This window comes from Nerophis ophidion, linkage group LG09 (genome assembly GCF_033978795.1).
Source record: "Nerophis ophidion isolate RoL-2023_Sa linkage group LG09, RoL_Noph_v1.0, whole genome shotgun sequence".
Classification (NCBI taxonomy): domain Eukaryota; kingdom Metazoa; phylum Chordata; class Actinopteri; order Syngnathiformes; family Syngnathidae; genus Nerophis; species Nerophis ophidion.
In genome coordinates this window covers 75145392-75171517 of record NC_084619.1, presented here as the reverse complement: position 1 = coordinate 75171517, position 26126 = coordinate 75145392, and the positions used below count along the sequence as shown (strand labels likewise).

General features: G+C 42.2%; 1 protein-coding gene across 2 annotated transcripts; it reads left to right on the top strand.

Annotated features, from left to right (window-relative positions):
- Positions 1-4080: 4080 nt before the first annotated feature.
- Positions 4081-21956, top strand: plek (pleckstrin). Of its 2 annotated transcripts, none has more exons than XM_061911780.1 (9): positions 4081-4270; positions 13678-13833; positions 13913-14094; positions 14167-14258; positions 14340-14524; positions 17448-17552; positions 17626-17709; positions 17776-17845; positions 17920-21956. In XM_061911780.1, exons 1-9 carry the CDS (start codon positions 4229-4231, stop codon positions 18054-18056), a joined length of 1053 nt encoding a protein of 350 aa, XP_061767764.1. In that variant the 5' UTR covers positions 4081-4228; the 3' UTR covers positions 18057-21956. The 2 variants fall into 2 exon arrangements, with proteins under 2 accessions (XP_061767764.1, XP_061767766.1); XM_061911782.1 differs by having other exon boundaries at positions 14340-14528; positions 17452-17552.
- Positions 21957-26126: the final 4170 nt, after the last annotated feature.

Below are 26126 nucleotides of genomic sequence, written 5' to 3'. Positions count from 1 at the left end.
TCCCCTTATTTTGAAATGTACCTAAAACCATCAAAAAAACTTTGGTACCGGTTTTATTTTCTAGTTAGTTTTCTAGCCATTGTTTGTTTACTTACTTACTACTAAAAGACAAGTTGTCTAGAATGTTCACTATTTCATTTAAGGACTATATTGCAATAATAAACATATGTTTAAGGTACCCTAAGTTTTTTTCCTCAAATAAAGCCAATAATGCCATTTTTTGTGGTTCCCCTTATTTTGAAATGTACCTAAAACCATCAAAAAAACTTTGGTACCGGTTTTATTTTCTAGTTAGTTTTCTAGCCTTTGTTTGTTTACTTACTTACTACTAAAAGACAAGTTGTCTAGAATGTTCACTATTTTATTCAAGGACTAAATTGCAATAATAAACATATGTTTAAGGTACCCTAAGATTTTTTCCTCAAATAAAACCAATAATGCCATTTTTTGTGGTATCCTCTTATTTCGAAATGTACCTAAAACCATCAAAAAAACTTTGGTACCGGTTTTATTTTGTAGTTAGTTTTCTAGTCTTTGTTTGTTTACTTACTACTAAAAGACAAGTTGTCTAGAATGTTCACTATTTTATTTAAGGACTATATTGCAATAATAAACATATGTTTAAGGTACCCTAAGATTTTTTCCTAAAATAAAGCCAATAATGCCATTTTTTATGGTTCCCTTTATTTCGAAATGTACCGAAAACTATCAAAAAAACTTTGGTACCGGTTTTATTTTCTAGTTAGTTTTCTAGTCTTTGTTTGTTTACTTACTTACTACTAAAAGACAAGTTGTCTAGAATGTTCACTATTTTATTTAAGGACTAAATTGCAATAATAAACATATGTTTAAGGTACCCTAAGATTTTTTCCTCAAATAAAGCCAATAATGCCATTTTTTGTGGTTCCCCTTATTTCGAAATGTACCTAAAACTATCAAAAACACTTTGGTACCGGTTTTATTTTGTAGTTAGTTTTCTAGTCTTTGTTTGTTTACTTACTACTAAAAGACAAGTTGTCTAGAATGTTCACTATTTTATTTAAGGACTATATTGCAATAATAAACATATGTTTAAGGTACCCTAAGATTTTTTCCTCAAATAAAGCCAATAATGCAATTTTTTTGGTTCCCCTTATTTTGAAATGTACCTAAAACCATCAAAAAAACTTTGGTACCGGTTTTATTTTCTAGTTAGTTTTCTAGCCTTTGTTTGTTTACTTACTTACTACTAAAAGACAAGTTGTCTAGAATGTTCACTATTTTATTCAAGGACTAAATTGCAATAATAAACATATGTTTAAGGTACCCTAAGATTTTTTCCTCAAATAAGACCAATAATGCCATTTTTTATGGTTCCCCTTATTTCAAAATGTACCTAAAACTATCAAAAAACTTTGGTACCGGTATGCCCTCCTCGCTGTTGGACTGCCGGCCACGCCTCCTCGCCGCCATCTTGGGCTGGGCTATGGTATGCCCTCCTCGCTGTTGGACTGCCGGCCACGCCTCCTCGCCGCCATCTTGGGCCAGGCTACGGCGTGGGTCTGTGGGACATGACGAGGGTTTTAGCTTGCCGACTATTCCTGTAAATTCAGGCATGGACACGGACTCAAAGTGACAGAACACAGTCGAGCACTGAGTGGCCACATTAAAACTCAACGGAAAACGATAAAGATTTGCCCGAATAGAAGCAACCATGTCGTTAAAAAAGGAGAGAAATTTTTCACAAGTTTCACTTGCTATCCTTTACCTGCTGCATCGAGCCCACTCACATCTGGATAAGGGAAATGGCACTGTGAGGATCCTGTTCCTGGACTTCTCGAGTGCCTTTAATACCATCCAGCCCCGCCTCCTTCAGGACAAGCTCTACAAAATGCGAGTGGACCCCTGCCTGGTTGCCTGGATTTGGAACTACCTCACCGACAGGCCACAGTCTGTCAGACTGAAGGACATCACGTCCGACACTGTGATCAGCAGCACCGGAGCACCGCAGGGAACGGTGCTGGCCCCTCTTCTCTTCACCCTGTACATCAGCCATCGTCGGGTGCATCAGGGACAGCAGAGAGGAGGAGTTTCGGAACCTGGTGAGGGACTTTGTTGTCTGGTGCCACACCAACCTCTTACAGCTCAATCCGTCAAAGACCAAGGAGCTGGTCATTGACTTTGGGAGGTCGAGTCCACGGTCACAACCTATTGTGATCGAGGGAGTTGAGGTACAGACCGTGGACTCATTCAAGTACCTCGGGGTTTGGGTGGACAATAAGCTGGACTGGACTGTCAACACGGACCACCAGTACAAGAAAGGACAGAGCAGGCTGTACTTCCTCAGGAGACTGCACTCCTTCAACATTTGTAGAAAACTCCTGTGGATGTACTACCAGTCTGTGGTTGCCAGTGTTCTGTTCTACATGGTAGTGTGCTGGGGGGGCAGTACATCTAAGAAGGACAGCTCCAGACTTGAGAAACTGATCAGGCGGGCCGGTTCTACAATCAGAATGAAACTGGACTCACTGGTGACGGTGGCAGAGAAGAGGACTGTTGACAAACTAGTGAGCATCCTGGATGATGCCAGTCACCCTCTGCATAGTGTTATCAGTAGCCAGAGGAGCCTGTTCAGTTCTAGACTGCTTCATCCCAAGTGCAGGACTAATAGACTCAAGAACTCCTTTTGTCCCACACGCCATTAGACTGTACAACTCCTCTCTGGGGGGGCGGGGGGTACTAGGATGACAGGGGATGCAAAACAATAACAGTGCAATACATTTTCATAACATGGTCACTACTGCCTACTTTGTCTTGTTATATTCTTATTTTACTGTTATATTGTTATTCTCATTGTTTTTATTCTTTTTGTAATATTTCTCTATTTTGTTTCCATTTAAACCCCCATTATTTACTTTTTACTTTTATTTAAATTGATCTCAACTATGTACACTGCTGCTGGAATTTTAATTTTCCTGAAGGAACTCTCCTGAAGGAGTCAATAAAGTACTATCTATCTATCTATCTTGTCATCTCCAGCAAAGTGGCTGGATTCGGTTTAAGAACATTACTAATAGTATTACCCGTATTACACGCTCAACGTAAAGCCGCTGCTCCTCCACATCGAGAGGAGCCAGATGAGGTGGTTCGGGCATCTGGTCAGGATGCCACCCGAACGGCTCCCTAGGGATGTGTTTAGGGCACGTCCAGCTGGTAGGAGGCCACGGGGAAGACCCAGGACACGTTGGAAAGACTATGTCTCCCGGCTGGCCTGGGAACGCCTCGGGATCCCCCGGGAAGAGCTAGACGAAGTGGCTGGAGATAGGGAAGTCTGGGCTTCCCTGCTTAGGCTGCTGCCCCCGCGACCCGACCTCGGATAAGCGGAAGATGATGGATGGATGGACTAATAGTATTAAAAAGAACACGTGGCTTGCTGATATTATTTAAAATTAAGTCCGACAAATATTTTCTTTTCTCAGCTTTAACCACACTTTGATAATTTTGACAGTTTTCTTTTAAAATTTGATAGGAGACATCCAAGTGATCCCCTTTCCACTTGCGCTCCGCCCTTCGCCACTCACGCCGAGCTGTGCGTGTGCGTTCAATGAGCCAAGGCTCCTGTTTTGGTTTGGGGCGTATAGCTCTGAGGGGCGCTATACTATCCAGAATCTTAGAACATGTCGAAAGAAAAGAGCACTTCAATTGTTCCGTGTCTGCAGAGTGTGATATACTCTGCATGGACTCAGTAAACAAAGCGGCTTTACATCAGGTTCAAAACTTAAATTGAACATAACAGGACTGTGATCAGTGAACACCGTGTCACCAACAACAACATTGTCAACAATAAAACCATAAGATAGTACGAGGTCTAGTGTATGCCCGCGTTCATGTGTAGAACCACACACTGACTCTACTAAGTTAAAAGAGTCAATGACATTCAGGAAGCTCCTGGATAAAGAAGCTTCCCCACCATCGAATTGTGAAAATGTGTCAAAAGCTGAGTGACATATATAAATAGAAACATCAGGCCTTCATGCCGCGGAAATAGAAGAAGTAGATAAAACACTGTGTCTTTGTCTCACACACACACACACACACACATTGGGACACTTCCTTCTAGCCGTTTATGGTGTTGAAGGCGTTGCAGCAGATGCAGAGGCAATAAAAAAGTTGGGTGAGATGGAATGTTATTAGAAGACTACAGCAGTGAAGCATCATCATCATCATCATCATCAGGAGCAGCAAAGTGATGGAGCCGCAGCAGATCAGAGAGGGATACTTGGTGAAAAAGGTAACGAGCTACTTCCTTGGTTTAAAAGGTTTCGACTGAATTTATGACCACTCGTCTTGACAAAATCGGTGAAGTCCAGCTAAATTTGTTTGTTTTCATAAAAAAATTAAAAAAAGAGCTGTTTTGCCACAAAACCCAGCAATATGTTTAGAGGAGAAAAGGTGAGGCCTTTAATCCCAGGAACACCTTAACTACCGTCAAGCATGGTGGTGGTAGTGTTATGCTCTGGACCTGATTTGCTGCCAATGGAACTGCTGCTTATCATCATCATTAAAAGCAGCAAAGTGATGGAGCCACAATAGATCAGAGAGGACTACTTGGTGAGAAAGGAAACAAGCTACTTCCTCGGTTTTAGACGTTTCGACAATAAGTGAACTCACTACAAATATAATATTTACGGTCTTGGTCAAAAGTTATTGGAAACACATGTCAAAAGTTATTGACATTGGCATTATGTTCCTTGCAAGTGTATGTCAACATGATTGTAGACAATGGGAATGATGAACAACAGATCAATGAGAAACCTGCCATCCAAACAATACATCGTTTGTTTACAAGAAGATACGACAGCCATCGAAGCACATTCAACCTTTTTATCAACCGAAGGGAACACAATCCGGCAAAAAGACTCAAACGCGTTTGCTAACAGGAAAAGCTAACAAACACAGATCCTTTTCCACTTTTGCCCTGTTGGAACACCCAACTCCACCGAAGACCCAACCTCCGGGTTGATGATCTTAGGTTGTCCTGAAGAATTTTTGTTTCATCTGACGTCACATGGACAAAGATAATACGTTAAACAGAGTAAATGGGACAATGAAAAAGGAAAAATGACCTCCAAATTCTTCAGGACAACCTAACATCATCAACCCAGAGGTTGGGTCTTGGGCGCAGTTGGGTGTTCCAACAGGACAATGACCCCCAGACACACGTCAGAAGTTATTGGAAACTCAAGACGGCCATTTTCTTTGCAAGTGTATGTCAACTTTTCACCACGACTCTAGACAATGGGAATGATGAACAACAAATCAATGATTTAAGTGAGAAACCTGCCATCCAAACAATACATCGTTTTTTTACAAGAAGATACGACAGCCATCGAAGCACATTCAACCTTTTTATCAACCGAAGGGAACACAATCCGGCAACAAGACTCAAACGCGCTTGCTAACAGGTAAAGCTAACAAATACAGATCCTTTTCCACTTTTGCTCTGTTGGAACACCCAACTCCGCCGAAGACCCAACCTCCGGGTTGGTGATCTTAGGTTGTCCTGAAGAATTTTTGTTTCATCTGACGTCACATGGACAAAGATAATACTTTAAAGAGAGTAAATGGGACAATGAAAAAGGAAAATGACCTCCAAATTCTTCAGGACAACCTAACATCTTCAACCCAGAGGTTGGGTCTTGGGCGCAGTTGGGTGTTCCAACAGGACAATGACCCCCAAACACACGTCAGAAGTTATTGGAAACTCAAGACGGCCATTTTCTTTTCAAGTGAATGTCAACTTTTCACCACGACTGTAGACAATGGGAATGATGAACAACAAATCAATGATTTAAGTGAGAAACCTGCCATCCAAACAATACATCGTTTGTTTACAAGAAGATATGACAGCCATCGAAGCACATTCAACCTTTTTATTAACCGAAGGGAACACAATCCGGCAAAAAGACTCAAACGCGTTTGCTAACAGGTAAAGCTAACAAATACAGATCCTTTTCCACTTTTGCTCTGTTGGAACACCCAACTCCGCCGAAGACCCAACCTCCGGGTTGATGATCTTAGGTTGTCCTGAAGAATTTTTGTTTCATCTGACGTCACATGGACAAAGATAATACGTTAAACAGAGTAAATGGGACAATGAAAAAGGAAAAATGACCTCCAAATTCTTCATGACAACCTAACATCATCAACCAAGAGGTTGGGTCTTGGGCTCAGTTGGGTGTTCCAACAGGACAATGACCCCCAAACACACGTCAGAAGTTATTGGAAACTCAAGACGGCCATTTTCTTTGCAAGTGTATGTCAACTTTTCACCACGACTGTAGACAATGGGAATGATGAACAACAAATCAATGATTTAAGTGAGAAACCTGCCATCCAAACAATACATCGTTTGTTTACAAGAAGATATGACAGCCATCGAAGCACATTCAACCTTTTTATTAACCGAAGGGAACACAATCCGGCGTAAAGACTCAAACGCGCTTGCTAACAGGTAAAGCTAACAAACACAGATCCTTTTCCACTTTTGCTCTGTTGGAACACCCAACTCCGCCGAAGACCCAACCTCCGGGCTGATGATCTGAGGTTGTCCTGAAGAATTTTTGTTTCATCTGACGTCACATGGACAAAAATAAGACTTTAAAGAGAGTAAATGGGACAATGAAAAGGAAAAATTACCTCCAAATTCTTCATGACAACCTAACATCATCAACCCAGAGGTTGGGTCTTGGGCGCAGTTGGGTGTTCCGACAGGACAATGATTCCCCAAACACACGTCAGAAGTTATTGGAAACTCAAGACGGCCATTTTCTTTGCAAGTGTATGTCAACTTTTCACCACGACTGTAGACAATGGGAATGATGAACAACAAATCAATGATTTAAGTGAGAAACCTGCCATCCAAACAATACATCGTTTGTTTACAAGAAGATATGACAGCCATCGAAGCACATTCAACCTTTTTACTAACCGAAGGGAACACAATCCGGCGAAAAGACTCAAACGCGCTTGCTAACGGGTAAAGCTAACAAACACAGATCATTTTCCACTTTTGCTCTGTTGGAACACCCAACTCCACCGAAGACCCAACCTCCGGGTTGATGATCTTAGGTTGTCCTGAAGAATTTTTGTTTCATCTGACGTCACATGGACAAAGATAAGACTTTAAAAAGAGTAAATGGGACAATGAAAAGGAAAAATGACCTCCAAATTCTTCAGGACAACCTAACATCATCAACCAAGAGGTTGGGTCTTGGGCTCAGTTGGGTGTTCCAACAGGACAATGACCCCCAAACACACGTCAGAAGTTATTGGAAACTCAAGACGGCCATTTTCTTTTCAAGTGAATGTCAACTTTTCACCACGACTGTAGACAATGGGAATGATGAACAACAAATCAATGATTTAAGTGAGAAACCTGCCATCCAAACAATACATCGTTTGTTTACAAGAAGATATGACAGCCATCGAAGCACATTCAACCTTTTTATTAACCGAAGGGAACACAATCCGGGAAAAGACTCAAACGTGTTTGCTAACAGGTAAAGCTAACTAACACAGATCCTTTTCCACTTTTGCTCTGTTGGAACACCCAACTCCGCCGAAGACCCAACCTCCGGGTTGATGATCTTAGGTTGTCCTGAAGAATTTTTGTTTCATCTGACGTCACATGGACAAAGATAAGACTTTAAAGAGAGTAAATGGGACAATGAAAAGGAAAAATGACCTCCAAATTCTTCAGGACAACCTAACATCATCAAACCTGAGGTTGGATCTTGGGCGCAGTTGGGTGTTCCAACAGGACAATGACCCCCAAACACACGTCAGAAGTTATTGGAAACTCAAGACGGCCATTTTCTTTGCAAGTGTATGTCAACTTTTCACCACGACTGTAGACAATGGGAATGATGAACAACAAATCAATGATTTAAGTGAGAAACCTGCCATCCAAACAATACATCGTTTGTTTACAAGAAGATATGACAGCCACCGAAGCACATTCAACCTTTTTATTAACCGAAGGGAACACAATCCGGCGAAAAGACTCAAACGCGCCTGCTAACGGGTAAAGCTAACAAACACAGATCCTTTTCCACTTTTGCCCTGTTGGAACACCCAACTCCACCGAAGACCCAACCTCCGGGTTGATGATCTTAGGTTGTCCTGAAGAATTTTGGTTTCATCTGACATCACATGGACAAAGATAAGACTTTAAAGAGAGTAAATTGGATAATGAAAAGGAAAAATGACCTCCAAATTCTTCAGGACAACCTAACATCATCAACCCTGAGGTTGGGTCTTGGGCTCAGTTGGGTGTTCCAACAGGACACTGACCCCCAAACACACGTCAAAAGTTATTGGAAACTCAAGACGGCCATTTTCTTTTCAAATGTATGTCAACTTTTCACCACGACTGTAGACAATGGGAATGATGAACAACAGATCAATGATTTAAGTGAGAAACCTGCCATCCAAACAATACATCGTTTGTTTACAAGAAGATATGACAGCCATCGAAGCACATTCAACCTTTTTATTAACCAAAGGGGAACACAATCCGGCGAAAAGACTCAAACGTGCTTGCTAACAGGTAAAGCTAACAAACATAGATCCTTTTCCACTTTTGCTCTGTTGGAACACCCAACTCCGCCGAAGACCCAACCTCCGGGTTGATGATCTTAGGTTGTCCTGAAGAATTTTGGTTTCATCTGACATCACATGGACAAAGATAAGACTTTAAAGAGAGTAAATTGGATAATGAAAAGGAAAAATGACCTCCAAATTCTTCAGGACAACCTAACATCATCAACCCTGAGGTTGGGTCTTGGGCTCAGTTGGGTGTTCCAACAGGACACTGACCCCCAAACACACGTCAAAAGTTATTGGAAACTCAAGACGGCCATTTTCTTTTCAAGTGTATGTCAACTTTTCACCACGACTGTAGACAATGGGAATGATGAACAACAAATCAATGATTTAAGTGAGAAACCTGCCATCCAAACAATACATCGTTTGTTGACAAGAAGATATGACAGCCATCGAAGCACATTCAACCTTTTTATTAACCGAAGGGAACACAATCCGGCGAAAAGACTCAAACGCGCTTGCTAACGGGTAAAGCTAACAAACACAGATCATTTTCCACTTTTGCTCTGTTGGAACACCCAACTCCGCCGAAGACCCAACCTCCGGGTTGATGATCTTAGGTTGTCCTGAAGAATTTTTGTTTCATCTGACGTCACATGGACAAAGATAATACTTTAAAGAGAGTAAATGGGACAATGAAAAAGGAAAATGACCTCCAAATTCTTCATGACAACCTAACATCATCAACCAAGAGGTTGGGTCTTGGGCTCAGTTGGGTGTTCCAACAGGACAATGACCCCCAAACACACGTCAGAAGTTATTGGAAACTCAAGACGGCCATTTTCTTTTCAAGTGTATGTCAACTTTTCACCACGACTGTAGACAATGGGAATGATGAACAACAAATCAATGATTTAAGTGAGAAACCTGCCATCCAAACAATACATCGTTTGTTTACAAGAAGTTATGACAGCCACCGAAGCACATTCAACCTTTTTATTAACCGAAGGGAACACAATCCGGCGAAAAGACTCAAATGCGCTTGCTAACAGGAAAAGCTAACAAACACAGATCCTTTTCCACTTTTGCCCTGTTGGAATACCCAACTCCGCCGAAGACCCAACCTCGGGGTTGGTGATCTTAGGTTGTCCTGAAGAATTTTTGTTTCATCTGACATCACATGGACAAATATAAGACTTTAAAGAGAGTAAATGGGACAATGAAAAGGAAAAATGACCTCCAAATTCTTCAGGACAACCTAACATCATCAACCCTGAGGTTGGGTCTTGGGCTCAGTTGGGTGTTCCAACAGGGCAATGACCCCCAAACACACGTCAGAAGTTATTGGAAATTCAAGACGGCCATTTTCTTTGCAAGTGTATGTCAACTTTTCACCACAACTGTAGACAATGGGAATGATGAACAACAAATCAATGATTTAAGTGAGAAACCTGCCATCCAAACAATACATCGTTTGTTGACAAGAAGTTATGACAGCCATCGAAGCACATTCAACCTTTTTATTAACCGAAGGGAACACAAACCGGTGAAAAGATTCAAAAGCGCTGGCGTCATAGTCGACAGACTGCCACCGCTAATGGCTAAAGCTAACAAACACAGATCAAACAAGTTGAAAAACTTATTGGGGTGTTACCATTTAGTGGTCAATTGTACGGAATATGTTCTGAACTGTGCAATCTACTAACAAAAGTATCAATCAATCCTTTTCCACTTTTGCCCTGTTGGAACACCCAACTCCGCCGAAGACCCAACGGCCGGGTAGATGATCTTAGGTTGTCCTGAATAATTTTTGTTTCATCTGACGTAACATGGACGAAAATAAGACCTTCTGGAGGAAAGTTCTGTGGTCAGATTAAACAAATATTTAGCTGTTTGGCCGCAACACCCAGCAATATGTTTGGAGGAGAATAGGTGAGGCCTTTAATCCCTGGAACACAAATCCTACCGTCAAGCATGGTGGTGGTAGTATTATGCTCTGGGTCTTGGTTGGGTCTTAGGCACAGTTGGGTGTTCTAACAGGACAACGACCCCCAAACACACGTCAAAAGTTATTGGAAACTCAACGTGAATCTAAAGTGAATAACTTGTGTTGCCCAGCCTCACCCAGACTGTACTTTCAACAGCACCCAAAGTTATTTGAGTTTGAGACCTTTTATTTAATGTATATATTTGTATTTTTACGCCTCAATTTGGTTTCCGGCGATCGTACGGCCAAATATAACAAAGTAACAAGGTAAACAGTTTGCCTTCGTATCACTCCACAGAATCGGGTGCCCAAACAGACAGAAGTTTCTAAGGGCCATTCTCCACTAAGCCAGACAAGGTTATCCGGGGTAAATCCCACCTAACCTTATCCTTGTCCACACACACACAATGGTCTTTAAGACCCTGTGACCGTCTCAAGCCGTCGCGTGGGGTTCCAAGGACCACCAAGCACAGACATTCCGCGAGCCGGTGTAGACTTCTTTATTTTTCAACAAGCTCCATCCTATCTTGCCGATTGTATTGTACCATATGTCCCGGCAAGAAATCTGCGTTCAAAGGACTCCGGCTTATTAGTGATTCCCAAAGCCCAAAAAAAGTCTGCGGGCTATAGAGCGTTTTCCGTTCGGGCTCCAGTACTCTGGAATGCCCTCCCGGTAACAGTTCGCGATGCCACCTCAGTAGAAGCATTTAAGTCTCACCTTAAAACTCATTTGTATACTCTAGCCTTTAAATAGACTCCCTTTTTAGACCAGTTGATCTGCCGTTTCTTTTCTTTTTCTTCTATGTCCCACTCTCCCTTGTGGACGGGGTCCGGTCCGATCCGGTGGCCATGTACTGCTTGCCTGTGTATCGGCTGGGGACATCTCTGCGCTGCTGATCCGCCTCTGCTTGGGATGGTTTCCTGCTGGCTCCGCTGTGAACGGGACTCTCGCTGCTGTGTTGGATCCGCTTTGGACTGGACTCTCGCGACTGTGTTGGATCCATTATGTATTGAACTTTCACAGTATCATGTTAGACCCGCTCGACATCCATTGCTTTCGTCCTCTCTAAGGTTCTCATAGTCATCATTGTCACCGACGTCCCACTGGGTGTGAGTTTTCCTTGCCCTTATGTGGGCCTACCGAGGATGTGGTAGTGGTCTGTGCAGCCCTTTGAGACACTAGTGATTTAGGGCTATATAAGTAAACATTGATTGATTGATATTGCGGGTTGCTTTTCAGCTCTGCCGCTCTCACTGCTTGCTCCTCGGTTTCGCTTTTCTGCCTTACGCGCTCTCTGCATGGGTTGCTGCTTGCCCTGTGGTCTCTCCAACTCGTTCCTCCTCACACTCCTCTGCTGCCCTTTTATACAGCGAGAGCAGATTAGTTCATTGTTCCCAGGTGCGAGATCCACGCACCTGATCTCGATTGCGGCGTCACTCCCACCCCGCCTCGCCGTCCACGCCTCCATCTTGGGCCGGGCTCCGGCGTGCCCTGCCTCGCCGTCGGACCGCCGGCCCCGCCTCTCCACAGACCCCTTTGCCCCCCTCCGCTCGCCGGCGCAACGCGACCTACTACGCATACGTGGAAAACGCGCATGTCGCAGTCACCTCCAGTGTTGCTTTGTGAGCAACTTCTTCAATTAAATTGAATTATCTGAACAATATCCAGTGTTGTGGTATTTCGATTAACTGGAATCCAGTGTGCTGTGGGGCCCTATTGTCGTGAATCACACATAAGCCATCATCAATGAACCAAGTCTTTATTAGACACGTAAACAATGTGATAAAGAACATTTTACATCAATCAATCTAGGGATCTAGATATCTGGTCAGGACACTCCTAACGCTTTTGCCTTCACCTTCATTGTCCATTCCTTTTTGGTGACTTTATATACTCTGGACCGAGACGTTGAGACCTGGCGGACAATAACTGATACGGTCTGCTTTGCCAGTTCAAATACATTCGATGTTTTCCGTAGTCCTCACTTGACGGCCAGGTAATACAAAGCACACCCCACCTTTTCTTATCACATTATGTTGGAATATGTTGGAATAATTATATATGTTATCACAAAACTCTTATGTTGTGCTCAAGCTGTACTTTTTCTTCTCGTGCAAGGGCACACAACTTGTTATCTTCCTCTGCATGTGAGGAGTGGCCTCGCCGCAGACGAACCAGCACCTCAACGAAGATAAGCAATATCCACAGCAGACAAAGCAGAGACAGGGCGCAATCACAAAACCCCTAGCACATCCCGTTCTGAATAATCACGTATTGTGCGTACTGAGCTGCTCGCGTAATGTGTGACCCCTCCCTTTAGAAGCAGCCTCAGCATGTAACTAGGGACCTCCTCCACTGAATAAATAGAGGAGCGCATGGACTGTTCCTCAGAGCGTAGTCTGAGACTGTAACTGAGTGTGCAGCACCATGCGTTCTCCTCATGAGCAAAATTGAACTCCGTCTCTGCCTGATTCCCTGCTTCTTGTTCTTCCTTTCTTTATAGTTCGGTGCTTAAACCGGCCAGAAGGGACTATGTTTTTCTGTAAGTAAAAGCACAGCTGACCTGGACATTCGAAAGTTCTCTTGCCGCCTATGATGTGTTGTATCTGAAATAGCTGCAATCGCACGTTTCCTTCTCTTAAGATGACTCGCCTCCATCTTTCCAGTGGTTAGCTCCGGTTGTCATGTAGCTGGCTATGGCGCCTTCTTTCTGACCTCACTACCTGTGTGGGGCGCGGTCTTTTTGATTTCACTTCCTCTCCGAACTCAGTTGGTAAACGATCAATGAGTCCATACAAAGAAAGCTAAGAGACTCAAGAAATACACGGCTGACTTACCTGTGTAAAAAAATGTCCAAGGAGGTGGACCTTTAACGATAGATTAGTGTGGCTGAAACGATGCTTAGGCTAAATAATTATTCGTTTAAGGGGTTGTCTGGCTTAGTGTAGACAGAGTCCAAGAACAAACTGGTAGCTAAAAATCTGGTGTCCACGTGGCTACCAAATCTAGCTACCAATTAATACTAATGCACCGTACACATTAGGTACAAACATAAGGTAAACAATAACCATTGTTTGATCAAGCATGTTTGTGTCGTCCACAGCGTTCAGTGTTGAACTACTGGACAGCTGTGTGGGTGGTCTTGTCCGACGATGGCGTGGAATTCTACAAGAAGAAAACGGATCAGTCCCCTAAAGGAATGATCCCTCTGAAGGGTGCCACGCTTGTCAATCCTTGCCAGGATTGTGGCAATAGAGTGGTACGGAAGCAGTTATTTAAACCTGATCGTCCATGTTTTGGGAGGTGTGGGGGTTTGACTTTGCGGGCTTACTCCTCAGCTGGTGTTCAAGATCACCACACTCAAGAAGCAGGACCACTTCTTCCAAGCTTCGCATGTGGAGGAGAGAGAATTGTGGGTGAAAGACATCAAGAGGGCTATCAGTTGTCTGCAAGGGGGGAAAAAGTTCGCTAGGAAGTCCACAAGACGCTCCATTCGCCTGCCGGACACGGTTGACCTTGCGTAAGAATCTTTGAATTATGACCGTGGACTCGACTAGAAGTCCATTGAATTGTTTCTTTTGTGTTCCAACAGTCAGCTGTACACTCTACTGAGAGACCAAGACGAAGGGGTCAAAGAGTTAAAACTGGAGCGGGAGAACCGCATCTTCAACCACTGCTTCACTGGTGCCATTTCTCTTTTTGGTTGTGCTTCCTTTTCTTGGGACTGTGCAAAAAGGTCACACTTCCACTGTGTTTGCCTCGAAGGCTCCACGGTGATAGACTGGCTCATCTCCAAGGAGAAGGCTCGGAACAGGCCTGAGGCGCTGATGTTGTCCACCGGCCTTATGAACGAGGGCTTCCTGCAGCCTGCCGGGGATCTCTCCAAAGAGGGGGCAGAGAGCGGCGAAAACTCTGTTTTCTTGGACCAGACCAATGCTTTTTACTACTTTGTAAGTCGAGGACAAGCGTTAACATTTCTGAAATCATAAACATACTAAATTATCTCCCCATATTTAGCTATTAGGCAGGGCCGTTTATAAACCCTTTCTCGGGGTGCTCGATCCCTACCAGAGCAGGGAGAGTTCCAGGGTTGTTTCTCAATACCAGGGCGAAATGATTGACAGATTTGTGGAGGCCTAAAAAAATAATAATTTAAAAAATATAATAAATAATAAAAATGCAAAAAGACACTTTCATGATGCAGCTAATGGGAGCCAATGTTGACGTCTTCAAAGCCCACCATCAACATTTTTTACCTATGCTGCAAGTGTATATATAATGTAGTAAAAGACACCTTCATAACCATATGTAATATGTTTTATATACACACTGAAAGTATATATATATCAAATGTAGTAACAGACACATTCATAACCATATATAATATGTTTTATATACACACTGAAAGTATATATATATATAATGTAGTAACAGACACTTTCATAACAATATGTAATATGTTTTATATACACACTGAAAGTATATATATAAAATGCAGTAACAGACACCTTCATAACAATATGTAATATGTTTTATATACACAATGGAAGTATATCTATAAAATGTAGTAACAGACACCCTCATAAAAACTTCTAGTGTGGGTCATTATCGTTATCATAATGTGCCGCACATTTCAATCAATTATCATCCATCCATCCATCATCTTCCGCTTATCCGAGGTCGGGTCGCGGGGGCAACAGCCTAAGCAGGGAAACCCAGACTTCCCTCTCCCCAGCCACTTTGTCTAGCTCTTCCCGGGGGATCCCGAGGCGTTCCCAGGCCAGCCGGGAGACATAGTCTTCCCAACGTGTCCTGGGTCTTCCCCGTGGCCTCCTACCGGTTGGACGTGCCCTAAACACCTCCCTAGGGAGGCGTTCGGGTGGCATCCTGACCAGATGCCCGAACCACCTCATCTGGCTCCTCTCCATGTGGAGGAGAAGCGGCTTTACTTTGAGTTCCTCCCGGATGGCAGAGTTTCTCACCCTATCTCTAAGGGAGAGACCCGCCACACGGCGGAGAAAACTCATTTGGGCCGCTTGTACCCGTGATCTTATCCTTTCGGTCATGACCCAAAGCTCATGACCATAGGTGAGGATGGGAACGTAGATCGACCGGTAAATTATCAATCAATGTTTATTTCTATAGCTCTAAATCACAAATGTCTCAAAGGACTGTAAAAACCATTACGACTATGACATCCTCGGAAGAACCCACAAAAGGGCAAGGAAAACTCACACTCAGGAAAACCAAGGAAAACTCACACCCAGACCTGTCTCCTATTGAAAATGGGAGACAGGTCTGGACTACAGGCAGGCCAGTCTAGTACCCGCACTCTTTTACCACAAAGCCATGCTGTTGTAACACGTGCGGAATGTGGCTTGGCATTGTCTTGCTGAAATAAGCAGGGGCGTCCATGAACAACATATGTTGCTCCAAAACCTGTATGTACCTTTCAGCATTAATGGACCCTTTACCAATGTGTAAGATACCCATGCCTTGGGCACTAACACACCCCCATACCATCACAGATTTTTGGCAGAAGGCTTTTGAACTTTGCACCTATAACAGTCCGGATGGTTATTTTACTCTTTCGTCCAGAGGACAAAACCTCCACAGTTTCCAAAAACAATTCGAAATGTGGACTTGTCAGACCACAGAACACTTTTCCACTTTGCATCAGTCCATCTTAGATTAGCTCGGGCACAGCAACGCTGGCGGCGTTTCTGGGTGTTGTTGATAAATGGCTTTCGCTTTACATAGTATAGTTTTAACTTGCACTCACAGATGTAGCGACCAACTGTAGTTACTGAGAGTGGTTTTCTGAAGTGTACCTGAGCCCATGTGGTGATATCCTTTACACACTGATGTTGCTTTTTGATGCAGTATCGCCTGAGGGTTTGACAGTCACATGCTTTCAATGTTAATTTTCGGCCTTGCCGCTTACATGCAGAAAATTCTCCAGATTCTCTGAACCTTTTGATGATATTACGGGCCATATACGGTGAAATCCCAACATTCCTTGCAATGTTGTTCTTAAACTGTTCGACAATTCATGACAGTCCATGTCTTTTCTGTGGTGGCACCGTGTGACAAAAGTTTGACAACCACCGCTCTAGACCAGTGTTTTTTTTAACCTTTTCTGAGTCAAAGCACATTTTTCTCAGAAAACATTAAAAAATGAAACTCAGCAGCCGATATCGACAGTAAAAAGTTGTTTTTGTAAATGTTGGATATGAATTCAAACCATAACCAACTATGCATCACTAGAGCTCTTGTCTCGAAGTAGGTGTACTGTCACCACATCACATCACGCCCTGACTTATTTTGAATTTTTGTTGTGTTCCTGTGTGTAGTGTTGTAGTTCTTCTCTTACGCTCCTATTTTGGTGTTGATTGTCCAGTCATGTTCGGATGTACTTTGTGGACGCCATCTGCTCCACATGCTGTAAGTCTTTGCTGTCGTCCAGCATTCTGTTTTTGTTGACTTTGCAGCCAGTTTAGTTTTAGTTTCGTTCTGCATAGCCTTCCCTAAGCTTCAATGCCTTTTCTTGGGGGCACTCACCTTTTGTTTATATTTGGTTTAAGCATTAGACACCTTTTTACCTGCACACTGCCTCCCGCTGTTTCCGACATCTACAAAGCAATTAGCTACCGGCTGCCACCTACTGATATGGAAGAGTATTGCACGGTTACTCTGCTGAGCTCCTGAGCTTTTGCCGGTTTGAAATTTTTTTTTTTTACCAAATTAGATGAAATTACACAATCTCCCACGGCACACCAAACAATATCTCACGGTACACTAGTGGTTGAGAACCACTGCTCTAGAAAACGATAAGGGACTGGTACTCCAATGTCTTGCGTGGTTTTGCGACAGGCAGACAGCGGATTCTTCTGCGAAGGCTACTCCAGTGACGAGGACTCTCTTCTGAAGGAGGAGTTCCGAGGGAACATCGTCAAGCAAGGCTGCTTGCTCAAACAGGTATGGGCGACGCCTCTAAAGCCTTGACTGGATGATTCACCTGCGTCCAACTTCAATGTGTTGACACCCCCAGGGCCACAGGAGGAAAAACTGGAAAGTCCGCAAGTTCATTCTGAGGAACGACCCTCCTTATATGCACTATTACGACCCCACCAAGGTAAGTCGGAGTATTGCAAGTTGGGAAAGTCGGTTTGCTTCATCCTGCTTCTCCCAAATGTGTCAGGGTGAAGACCCCCTGGGCTCCATCTATCTGCGGGGGTCCGTGGTGACAGCTTTGGAGTTTGTGCCGGACGGTGGGTGATTATTCTTCTAGCTTTCTTTTCTATTGCAAAACTTCATTTTTCCCCCATTCTTTTTTCCACAAAAGCCAAAAAATATGACATCGAAGGAAACCTCTTTGAGATCATCACCTCGGAGGAAACGCATTACTACCTCCAGGCGGCCACCGGCGAGGAGAGGAAGGGGTGGATCGAAGCGGTGCAGGAAGCGTCTAAAAGTGTCTAAAACTGGGAAGTGACTTGTTTCAGGAAGTGGTGTTTTTGTTTATCTGGTTTAGTCTTTATTTGAAGGGACAATGCACAGAAACATTAGGTTCAAAAACAGATATGTTCTGTACCAGATTATAGCTAAATAGCTCATTTCCATCTGCAGTCCCTGGCTACCTAAATTAAAGAGATACAACAATTATGCAATAAAATTATGACAATAAAATCATAGCGTAAGTCATAAAACGCCCTTTCATGGACACATACTTAATATATAATACAACCACACCTCATTTACATCATCACACAAAGACAATACATGCTCTTGTTATTTAGGACTATATAAGTAAACATTGATTGATTGATTGTTCACATCTGTCATCATTTGTAAAAACAACCATGATAATAACACACACACCTCACAATTTACAACAAAAATGCTGTCATGGATAAATATAATACACATTAAGTTGATCCGTCAAACATAGTGTCCACCTTATTGACCGTGTGAGCAGCTTTGATTGCTCCAAAGCCACTTTTTAACTTCATTTGTATCCATCCATCCATCCATTTTCTACCGCTTATTCCCTTTCGGGGTCGCGGGGGGCGCTGGCGCCTATCTCAGCTACTATCGGGCGGAAGGCGGGGTACACCCTGGACAAGTCGCCACCTCATCGCAGGGCCAACACAGATAGACAGACAACATTCACACACTAGGGACCATTTAGTGTTGCCAATCAACCTATCCCCAGGTGCATGTATTTGGAAGTGGGAGGGGCCTATCCCCAGGTGCATGTCTTTGGAAGTGGGAGGGGCCTATCCCCAGGTGCATGTCTTTGGAGGTGGGAGGAAGCTGTAGTACCCGGAAGGGAACCCACGCATTCACGGGGAGAACATTCAAACTCCACACAGAAAGATCCCGAGCCTGGATTTGAACTGCAGGACCTTCGTATTGTGAGGCAGACGCACTAACCCCTCTGCCACCGTGAAGCCCTTAATAATCTGTTAAACTTTTCAAGTTTGTTGTGAGGTCGTCCATTCCTTCATGGCTTTATATGAAAAGGCTGATTGTGAAGGCTGGTGTGTCACAGCAGATGTAAACTGGACAAAGTGCTTAAGTGGCGCTGGTGTTAGTGTTATTTAGGATTCGATGTTTGAATGTTGTATCAACATTGTTGTCTTGTCATGATCCATGGTCAGGCTCATGTTTTGTTTAGTTATGTTCTGTTCGTCTTGGACTCCTTTAGTTCCGGTTTGTGCACCTCCTGAGTTCAGTCACCATGGTTACTCACGATTTTCACCTGCCCCTGTTGTTTGGGACACACCTGTGTCTCATCAAGAGACTACTATTAAGTCTGCCTTTGTTGATCACTCCTTCTGGCTTCATTGTTTGTGCCAAGCGAGTTTTGTTCCATGCTCGAGTCCGTGCTAAGTTATAGCCTTAGCTTCCGGTGCAATCGGAACCTTGTTCCGTCTGTTTTATTTACGTTTTGTCTTCAGTTAGACGATTAAATTATGTCGTTACCTGCAAGTCCTATCCGGAGTCGTCCTCAAACTTATTTTGACCAGGTGTGTCAAACTCATTTTAACTCGGGGGCTGCACGAAGAAAAAAACTATTCCTCTGACAACTTCAGATTGTTTTTTTGTTGTTATTTTATTTCGGCCCAAAATACAAAACCAGTGAAGTTGGCACATTGTGTAACTCGCAAATAAAAACAGAATGCAATAATTTGCAAATCCTTTTAAACTTACGTACAATTAAAAAGACTGCGAAGACAACATATTTCATGTTCCAACTGAGAAACTGATTTTTTTTTTGCGAACACTTTGCAAAAAACTTGTCACAGGGGCATTTTTACCACTGTGTTACATGACCTTTCCTTTTAACAACACTCAGTAAACGTTTGGGAACTGAGGAGACACATTTTTGAAGCTTTTCAGGTGGAATTCTCTCCCATTCTTGCTTGATGTACAGCTTAAGTTGTTCAACAGTCCGGGGTCTCCGTTTTTATGACTCATAATACGCCACACATTTTCGATGGGAGACATGTCTGGACTACAGGCAGGCCAGTCTAGTACCAGCACTCTTTTACTATGAAGCCACGCTGTTGTAACACGTGGCTTGGCATTGTCTTGCTGAAATAAGCAGGGGTGCCCGTGAAAAAGACGTTGCTTGGACGGCAACATATGTTGCTCCAAAACCTGTATGTACCTTTCAGCATTAATGTTGCCATGGCGATGGCCTCCCAGGTGTACAGGAGACGGGCGTTCAGAGTTCAATACAGTTTCATTGAACATCAAATAGATGGGTACGAGTCTCGACTTTTCAGTCTGGTTCTTTCGTGTCGGTTCTCTCCGTCTCTCCAAGCCCCCTCGACCCCTGCTGCTCTCGGCCGCTACTGATTAAGACAACAGGTGATTAGACAACTAGTCCCAGCTGGGCAATCTAATCACCTGTCAGCTGTGCTCCTGCAGCCAGCGCGCCGACCACGCCCCCCTCCACAGATGCCTTCACAGATGTGTAAGTTACTCATTCCTTGGGCACTAATACACCCCCATACCATCACAGATGCTGGCTTTTCAACTTTGCGCCTATAACAATCCAGATGGTTCTTTTCCTCGTTGTTGAGGAGGACACGACGTCCACAGTTTCCAAAAACAATTGGAAATGTGGACTCGTCAGACAACAGAACACTTTTACACTTTGCATCAGTCCATCTTAGATGAACTCGGGCCCAGCGCGTTTCTGGGTGTTGTTGATGAATGGCTTTCGCTTTGCATAGTAGGGTTTTAACTTTCAATTACAAATGTAGCGACCAACTGTAGTTACTGACAGTGGTTTTCTGGAGCGTTACCAAGCCTATGTGGTGATATCCTTTACTAGATGAGCTCGGGCCCAGCGCATTTCTGGGTGTTGTTGATGAATGGCTTTCGCTTTGCATAGTAGAGTTTTAACTTTCACTTACAGATGTAGCGACCAACTGTAGTTACTGACAGTGGTTTTGACATGTGGTGATATCCTTTACACAATGATGTTGCATTCATTGTTAGTTTTTGGGGATTTCTCCAGATTCTCTGAACCTTTTGCTGATAATACGGACCGCAGATGGTGAAATCCGAAATAGCTGGTTGAGAAATGTTGTTCTCAAACTGTTGGACAATTTGCTCACGCATTTGTTGACAAAGTGGTGACCCTCGCCCCATCCTTGTTTGTGAATGACTGAGCATTTCATGGAAGCTGCTTTTATAATCCAATCATGGCACCCACCTGTTCCAAATGAGCCTGTTAACCCGTGGGATGTTCCAAATAAGTGTTTGATGAGCATTCCTCAACTTTATCAGTCTTTTTTGCCACCCGTGCCAGCTTTTTTGAAACATGTTGCAGGCATCAAATTCCAAATGAGCTAAGTATCTTTTCTGTGGAGTCTATTCAATTGAATATAGAATGAAAGGTATTTGCAAATCATTGTTTTCCGTTTTTATTCACGATTTACACAACGTGCCAACTTCACTGGCTTTAGGTTCTGTACATACAAGTCGAGACTTGTAACGAGGAGAGGGGGAACAGCCACTAGGGGCGCTGCTTTGTTTGTTTTATGTTGGGTCGAGGAGTAGGAGTTGCAGCCCCGCTTCACCATGTACGTCTTCTTTGGTAAACTATTTGCTTGCCTAACAGAATTGCTTTTGCGACATCCAGTGGACACATTTAGGACTGCAGTTTCTTTCAATTTAAAAATGCAGTTCAATTTCACGCTTAAACTCCTCTCACGTGCCGGATTGAACCTGCTCAGGCCCGCGGGCCGCATGTTTGGCATCCCCAGTGTTGGACAGTATTTAATGGCTTACTGCAGGGTTTGTGTTTTCTCAGACTCTGACTTCTGCTCTCACAAAATAAAGATAGCGAGTGTTATCACGGAAGCACACATTTTTGTCACTTCCTCTTGCACTTTCTTAGAACGTTATCGCTCGCAGGCCGGCTGCATAGACTCTTTATTATATTGATGAAGTATACAGCATTTATTATGTACATACATAACATAACAACAAAAGTAGGGCTGTCAAATGTATGTGATTGATCACAAAAATGATAAGTGTGATTGATCTGATTGGAAATGTTTTCATCATCCGACAGCACTGAACAGAAGTCGGGCTGTCAAACCTGAGGAGTTAACTTGTGTGATTAATCGTGAAAAATTAAAAGTACAATTGAAGCGGATTTTTAAAAATATTCATTTGACAGAATTTAATGTAATATCATGTAAAATTATATAATGTAATAAGGGCTGTCAAATCAAACGAGTTACCTTATCTGGTTCCATCCATCCGCGTTCTACCGCTTTTTCACTTTGCGGTCGCGGGGTGCGCTGGTGCCTATCTTTGCTACAATCGGGCGGAAGGCGGCGTACACCCTGGACAAGTCTCTACCTCATCGCAGGGCGCCCTTATCTGGTTAATCACAAATATGAAGTGTGATTAATCTGATTAAAATGTAAAATTTAAACAATATAAATAAATAATAGAATATAAAACAAACGAAGAAAAATTTAAATAAATACAATTATATATACATATATATATATATATAAGGGGTGTGGGAAAAAATCGATTCGAATACATTTTGCGATTCTGATTCGATTCCCTTTTTTTTTAATCGCTTTTTTATTTTTTTTCCCAAATCAATCCACAAAAAACAATACCCAACGATACCATAACAATGCAATCCAATTGCAAAACCAAACCTGAGCCAGCAACACTCAGAACTGCAATAAACAGAACAATTGAGAGGAGACACAAACATCACACAGAACAAACCAAAAGTAATGAAACAAAAATGAATATTATCAACAACCGTATCAATATTAGTTATAATTTCAGCATAGCAGTGATTAAAAATCCCTCATTGACATTATCATTAGACATTTATAAAAATAATAAAAAAGAACAATAGTGTCACAGTGGCTTACACTTGCATGGCATCTCATAAACTGGACAACACACTGTGTCCAATGTTTTCACAAAGATAAAATAAGTCATATTTTTGCTTCCTTTAATAGTTTAAACAAATTTACATTATTGCAATCAGTTGATAAAACATTGTCCTTTACAATTATAAAAGCTTTTTTTTTTTAATCAACTACTCTGCTAGCATGTGAGCAGACTGGGGTAGATCCTGCTGAAATGTATTGTATTGAATGAATACACAATCCTTTTGAATCGGAGAAATATCGTTTTTGAATCGAGAATTGAATCGGAAAAAATCGATATATTATCGAATCGTGACCCCAAGAATCGATATTGAATCGAATCGTGGGACACCCAAAGATTTGCAACCCTAAAATATATATATTATATATATGTATATATGAAATAAAAAAGTAATAAAAAATTATATATGTATGTATATACATTATATTAATTTATTTATTTTTATTGTATTTTATTAAAATAAAATAAATACATGAAATAAAATTATATATGTATATATATATATATATATATATATATTGTCAAGACATGGACTTGGATTTGTAGTGCTTCTTCCACGCAAAGGACGATTGGCACGAACCAGACGAGAGTGTGAGTACATGTTAAATTTATTTATCACTATAATTAAAAAAAAAAAACAGAAAACAAAGGATGCACACAATGGCGGTACAAAACATGGGCTATGAAAGAAAAGACTAGAACCGAGGTTATAACTATAAACATGAACTGGCTATGAAAGAAAAGACTAGAATTGAGGCTATAGCTATGAACATGAAACCAAAACACTTGCTCAATGGCATGTATAACAATGAACTATAAACAAAAACTTACATGACATGGAACTGAGAACGAGATATGAAGCTTTGCAAGGTGCGTAGCAGGTGGTAGGCATGAGAAGGAGGTGTAAGTAGGTATTGGAGGGTAAATACAAAGTTGCCAGGCCGCAAAGCCTTACATTGTTGGCAGTAAGTCATGTGACCACAGGGAGGCGCCATATACCAAGCTTTACATTGTTGGCAGTAAGTCATGTGACCACAGGGAGGCGCCAGACGCCAAGCTTTACATTGTTGTCAGTAAGTCATGTGACCACAGGGAGGCGCCAGATACCAAGCTTTACATTGTTGGCAGTAAGTCACGTGACCACAGGGAGACGCCAGACGCCAAGCCTTACATTGTTGGCAGTGAGTCATGTGACCACAGGGAGGCGCCAGACGCCAATCCTTACATTGTTGTCAGTAAGTCATGTGCCCACAGGGAGGCGCCAGACGCCAATCCTTACATTGTTGACAGTAAGTCATGTGACCACAGGGAGGCGCCAGATACCAAGCCTCACATTGTTGGCAGTAAGTCATGTGACCACAGGGAGGCGCCAGACGCCAAGCCTTACATTGTTGTCAGTAAGTCATGTGACCACAGGGAGGCACCAGACACCAAGCTTTACATTGTTGGCAGTAAGTCATGTGACCACAGGGAGGCGCCAGACGCCAGGCCTTACATTGTTGGCAGTAAGTCATTTGACCACAGGGAGGCGCCAGACGCCAGGCCTTACATTGTTGGCAGTAAGTCATGTGACCACAGGGAGGCGCCAGACGCCAAGCTTTACATTTTTGACAGTAAGTCATGTGACCACAGGGAGGCGCCAGACGCCAGTGAGTCACAGTGGAGTCAAGCTGTTCATTCATACTGAGAATAAATTATTGTCGACAATCTTTCGGGGAATTGTGCTAAAAAGTATGTCAGGTTTATTAGTGCATTCATGGAAATATGCTGTGAGAACAGGAACGTCTTCATTTTGTCTTTTATTCCGAGCTCGCACTTAAATGGACATAAATTGACTGAATGACTGTTGATATATGGATTAGATTTATAAGTGTGTGTTTTTTTTTTTATTATGTCATGAAATGTGTTGGCCTGCATACGTCGAGGGCTTTAAGCAACATTCGAATATTTATAAATCTCAAGCAGAAAGGGATGTGAACCGTTGTTTAGTACAGGACAACTAAAAATGAAGTAAAACTCAGTTGAGGTCATTTTTTGTGCACATTAATAGCCTTCATATTTAATTAGCGACATGCTATGTTAGCACTGATTGTTTGAATTAATGAGTGTTTAATAAATCCTCTTTTGTCCTGATTGTTGACATTAAAGTAAGTTGCATGTCCGTTGACTCTTTTAAAACCCTCGTTAAACTTAAAACTAAACACAACATATTTACTTGTTTTATTTTCAAATACTTTTTGTTTGTTTATTTGCTGCAAATAAATTATACATGAAACTGCAGACTGTAATATTTTATTTTTTGACTCTTTAATTTCCTAACTACATAAAAATAATAAAAAATAAAATCCATCCATTTTTCTACCGCTTATTCCCTTTTGGGGTCACGGGGGGCACTGGCGCCTATCTCAGCTACAATCGAGCGGAAGGCAGGGTACACCCTGGACAAGTCGCCACCTCATCGCAGGGCCAACAAAGATAGACAGACAAAATTCACACACTAGGGACCATTTAGTGTTGCCAATCAACCTATCCCCAGGTGCATGTCTTTGGAGGTGGGAGGGGCCTATCCCCAGGTGCATGTCTTTGGAGGTGGGAGGGGCCTATCCCCAGGTGCATGTCTTTGGAAGTGGGAGGGGCCTATCCCCAGGTGCATGTCTTTGCAAGAGGGAGGAAACCAGAGTACCCGGAGGGAACCCACGCATTATATATATATATATATATATATATATATATATATATATATATATATATATATATATATATATATATATATATATATATATATATATGTATGTTTTTTCAATGATTTACCAATTCTAAAATATACACATATACACACATATATATATATATATATATATATATATATGTATATATATATATATATATATATATATATATATATATATATATATATATATATATATATATATATATATATATATAATTAAACAAAATTGATGCTAATCCACCTTTTTTCCCCCAAATAAATATCGATCAGAGAACTGTTAAGGAACTGAATCGTTAAGTAGAATTGAAAGTGAAATTGCAAACAGAAAAAAATGATCAATTCCCATTCCTCATTTTAACATAAAATCATAA

Bases quoted from the DNA above. Each gene is read 5' to 3' on its own strand.
- plek (XM_061911780.1), top strand. From the start codon at position 4,229: ATGGAGCCGCAGCAGATCAGAGAGGGATACTTGGTGAAAAAG. The intron at 14,095-14,166 runs GTAAGAATCTTT...GTGTTCCAACAG, and splicing joins CCGGACACGGTTGACCTTGC to TCAGCTGTACACTCTACTGA. The intron at 17,553-17,625 runs GTATGGGCGACG...TGACACCCCCAG, and splicing joins AAGGCTGCTTGCTCAAACAG to GGCCACAGGAGGAAAAACTG.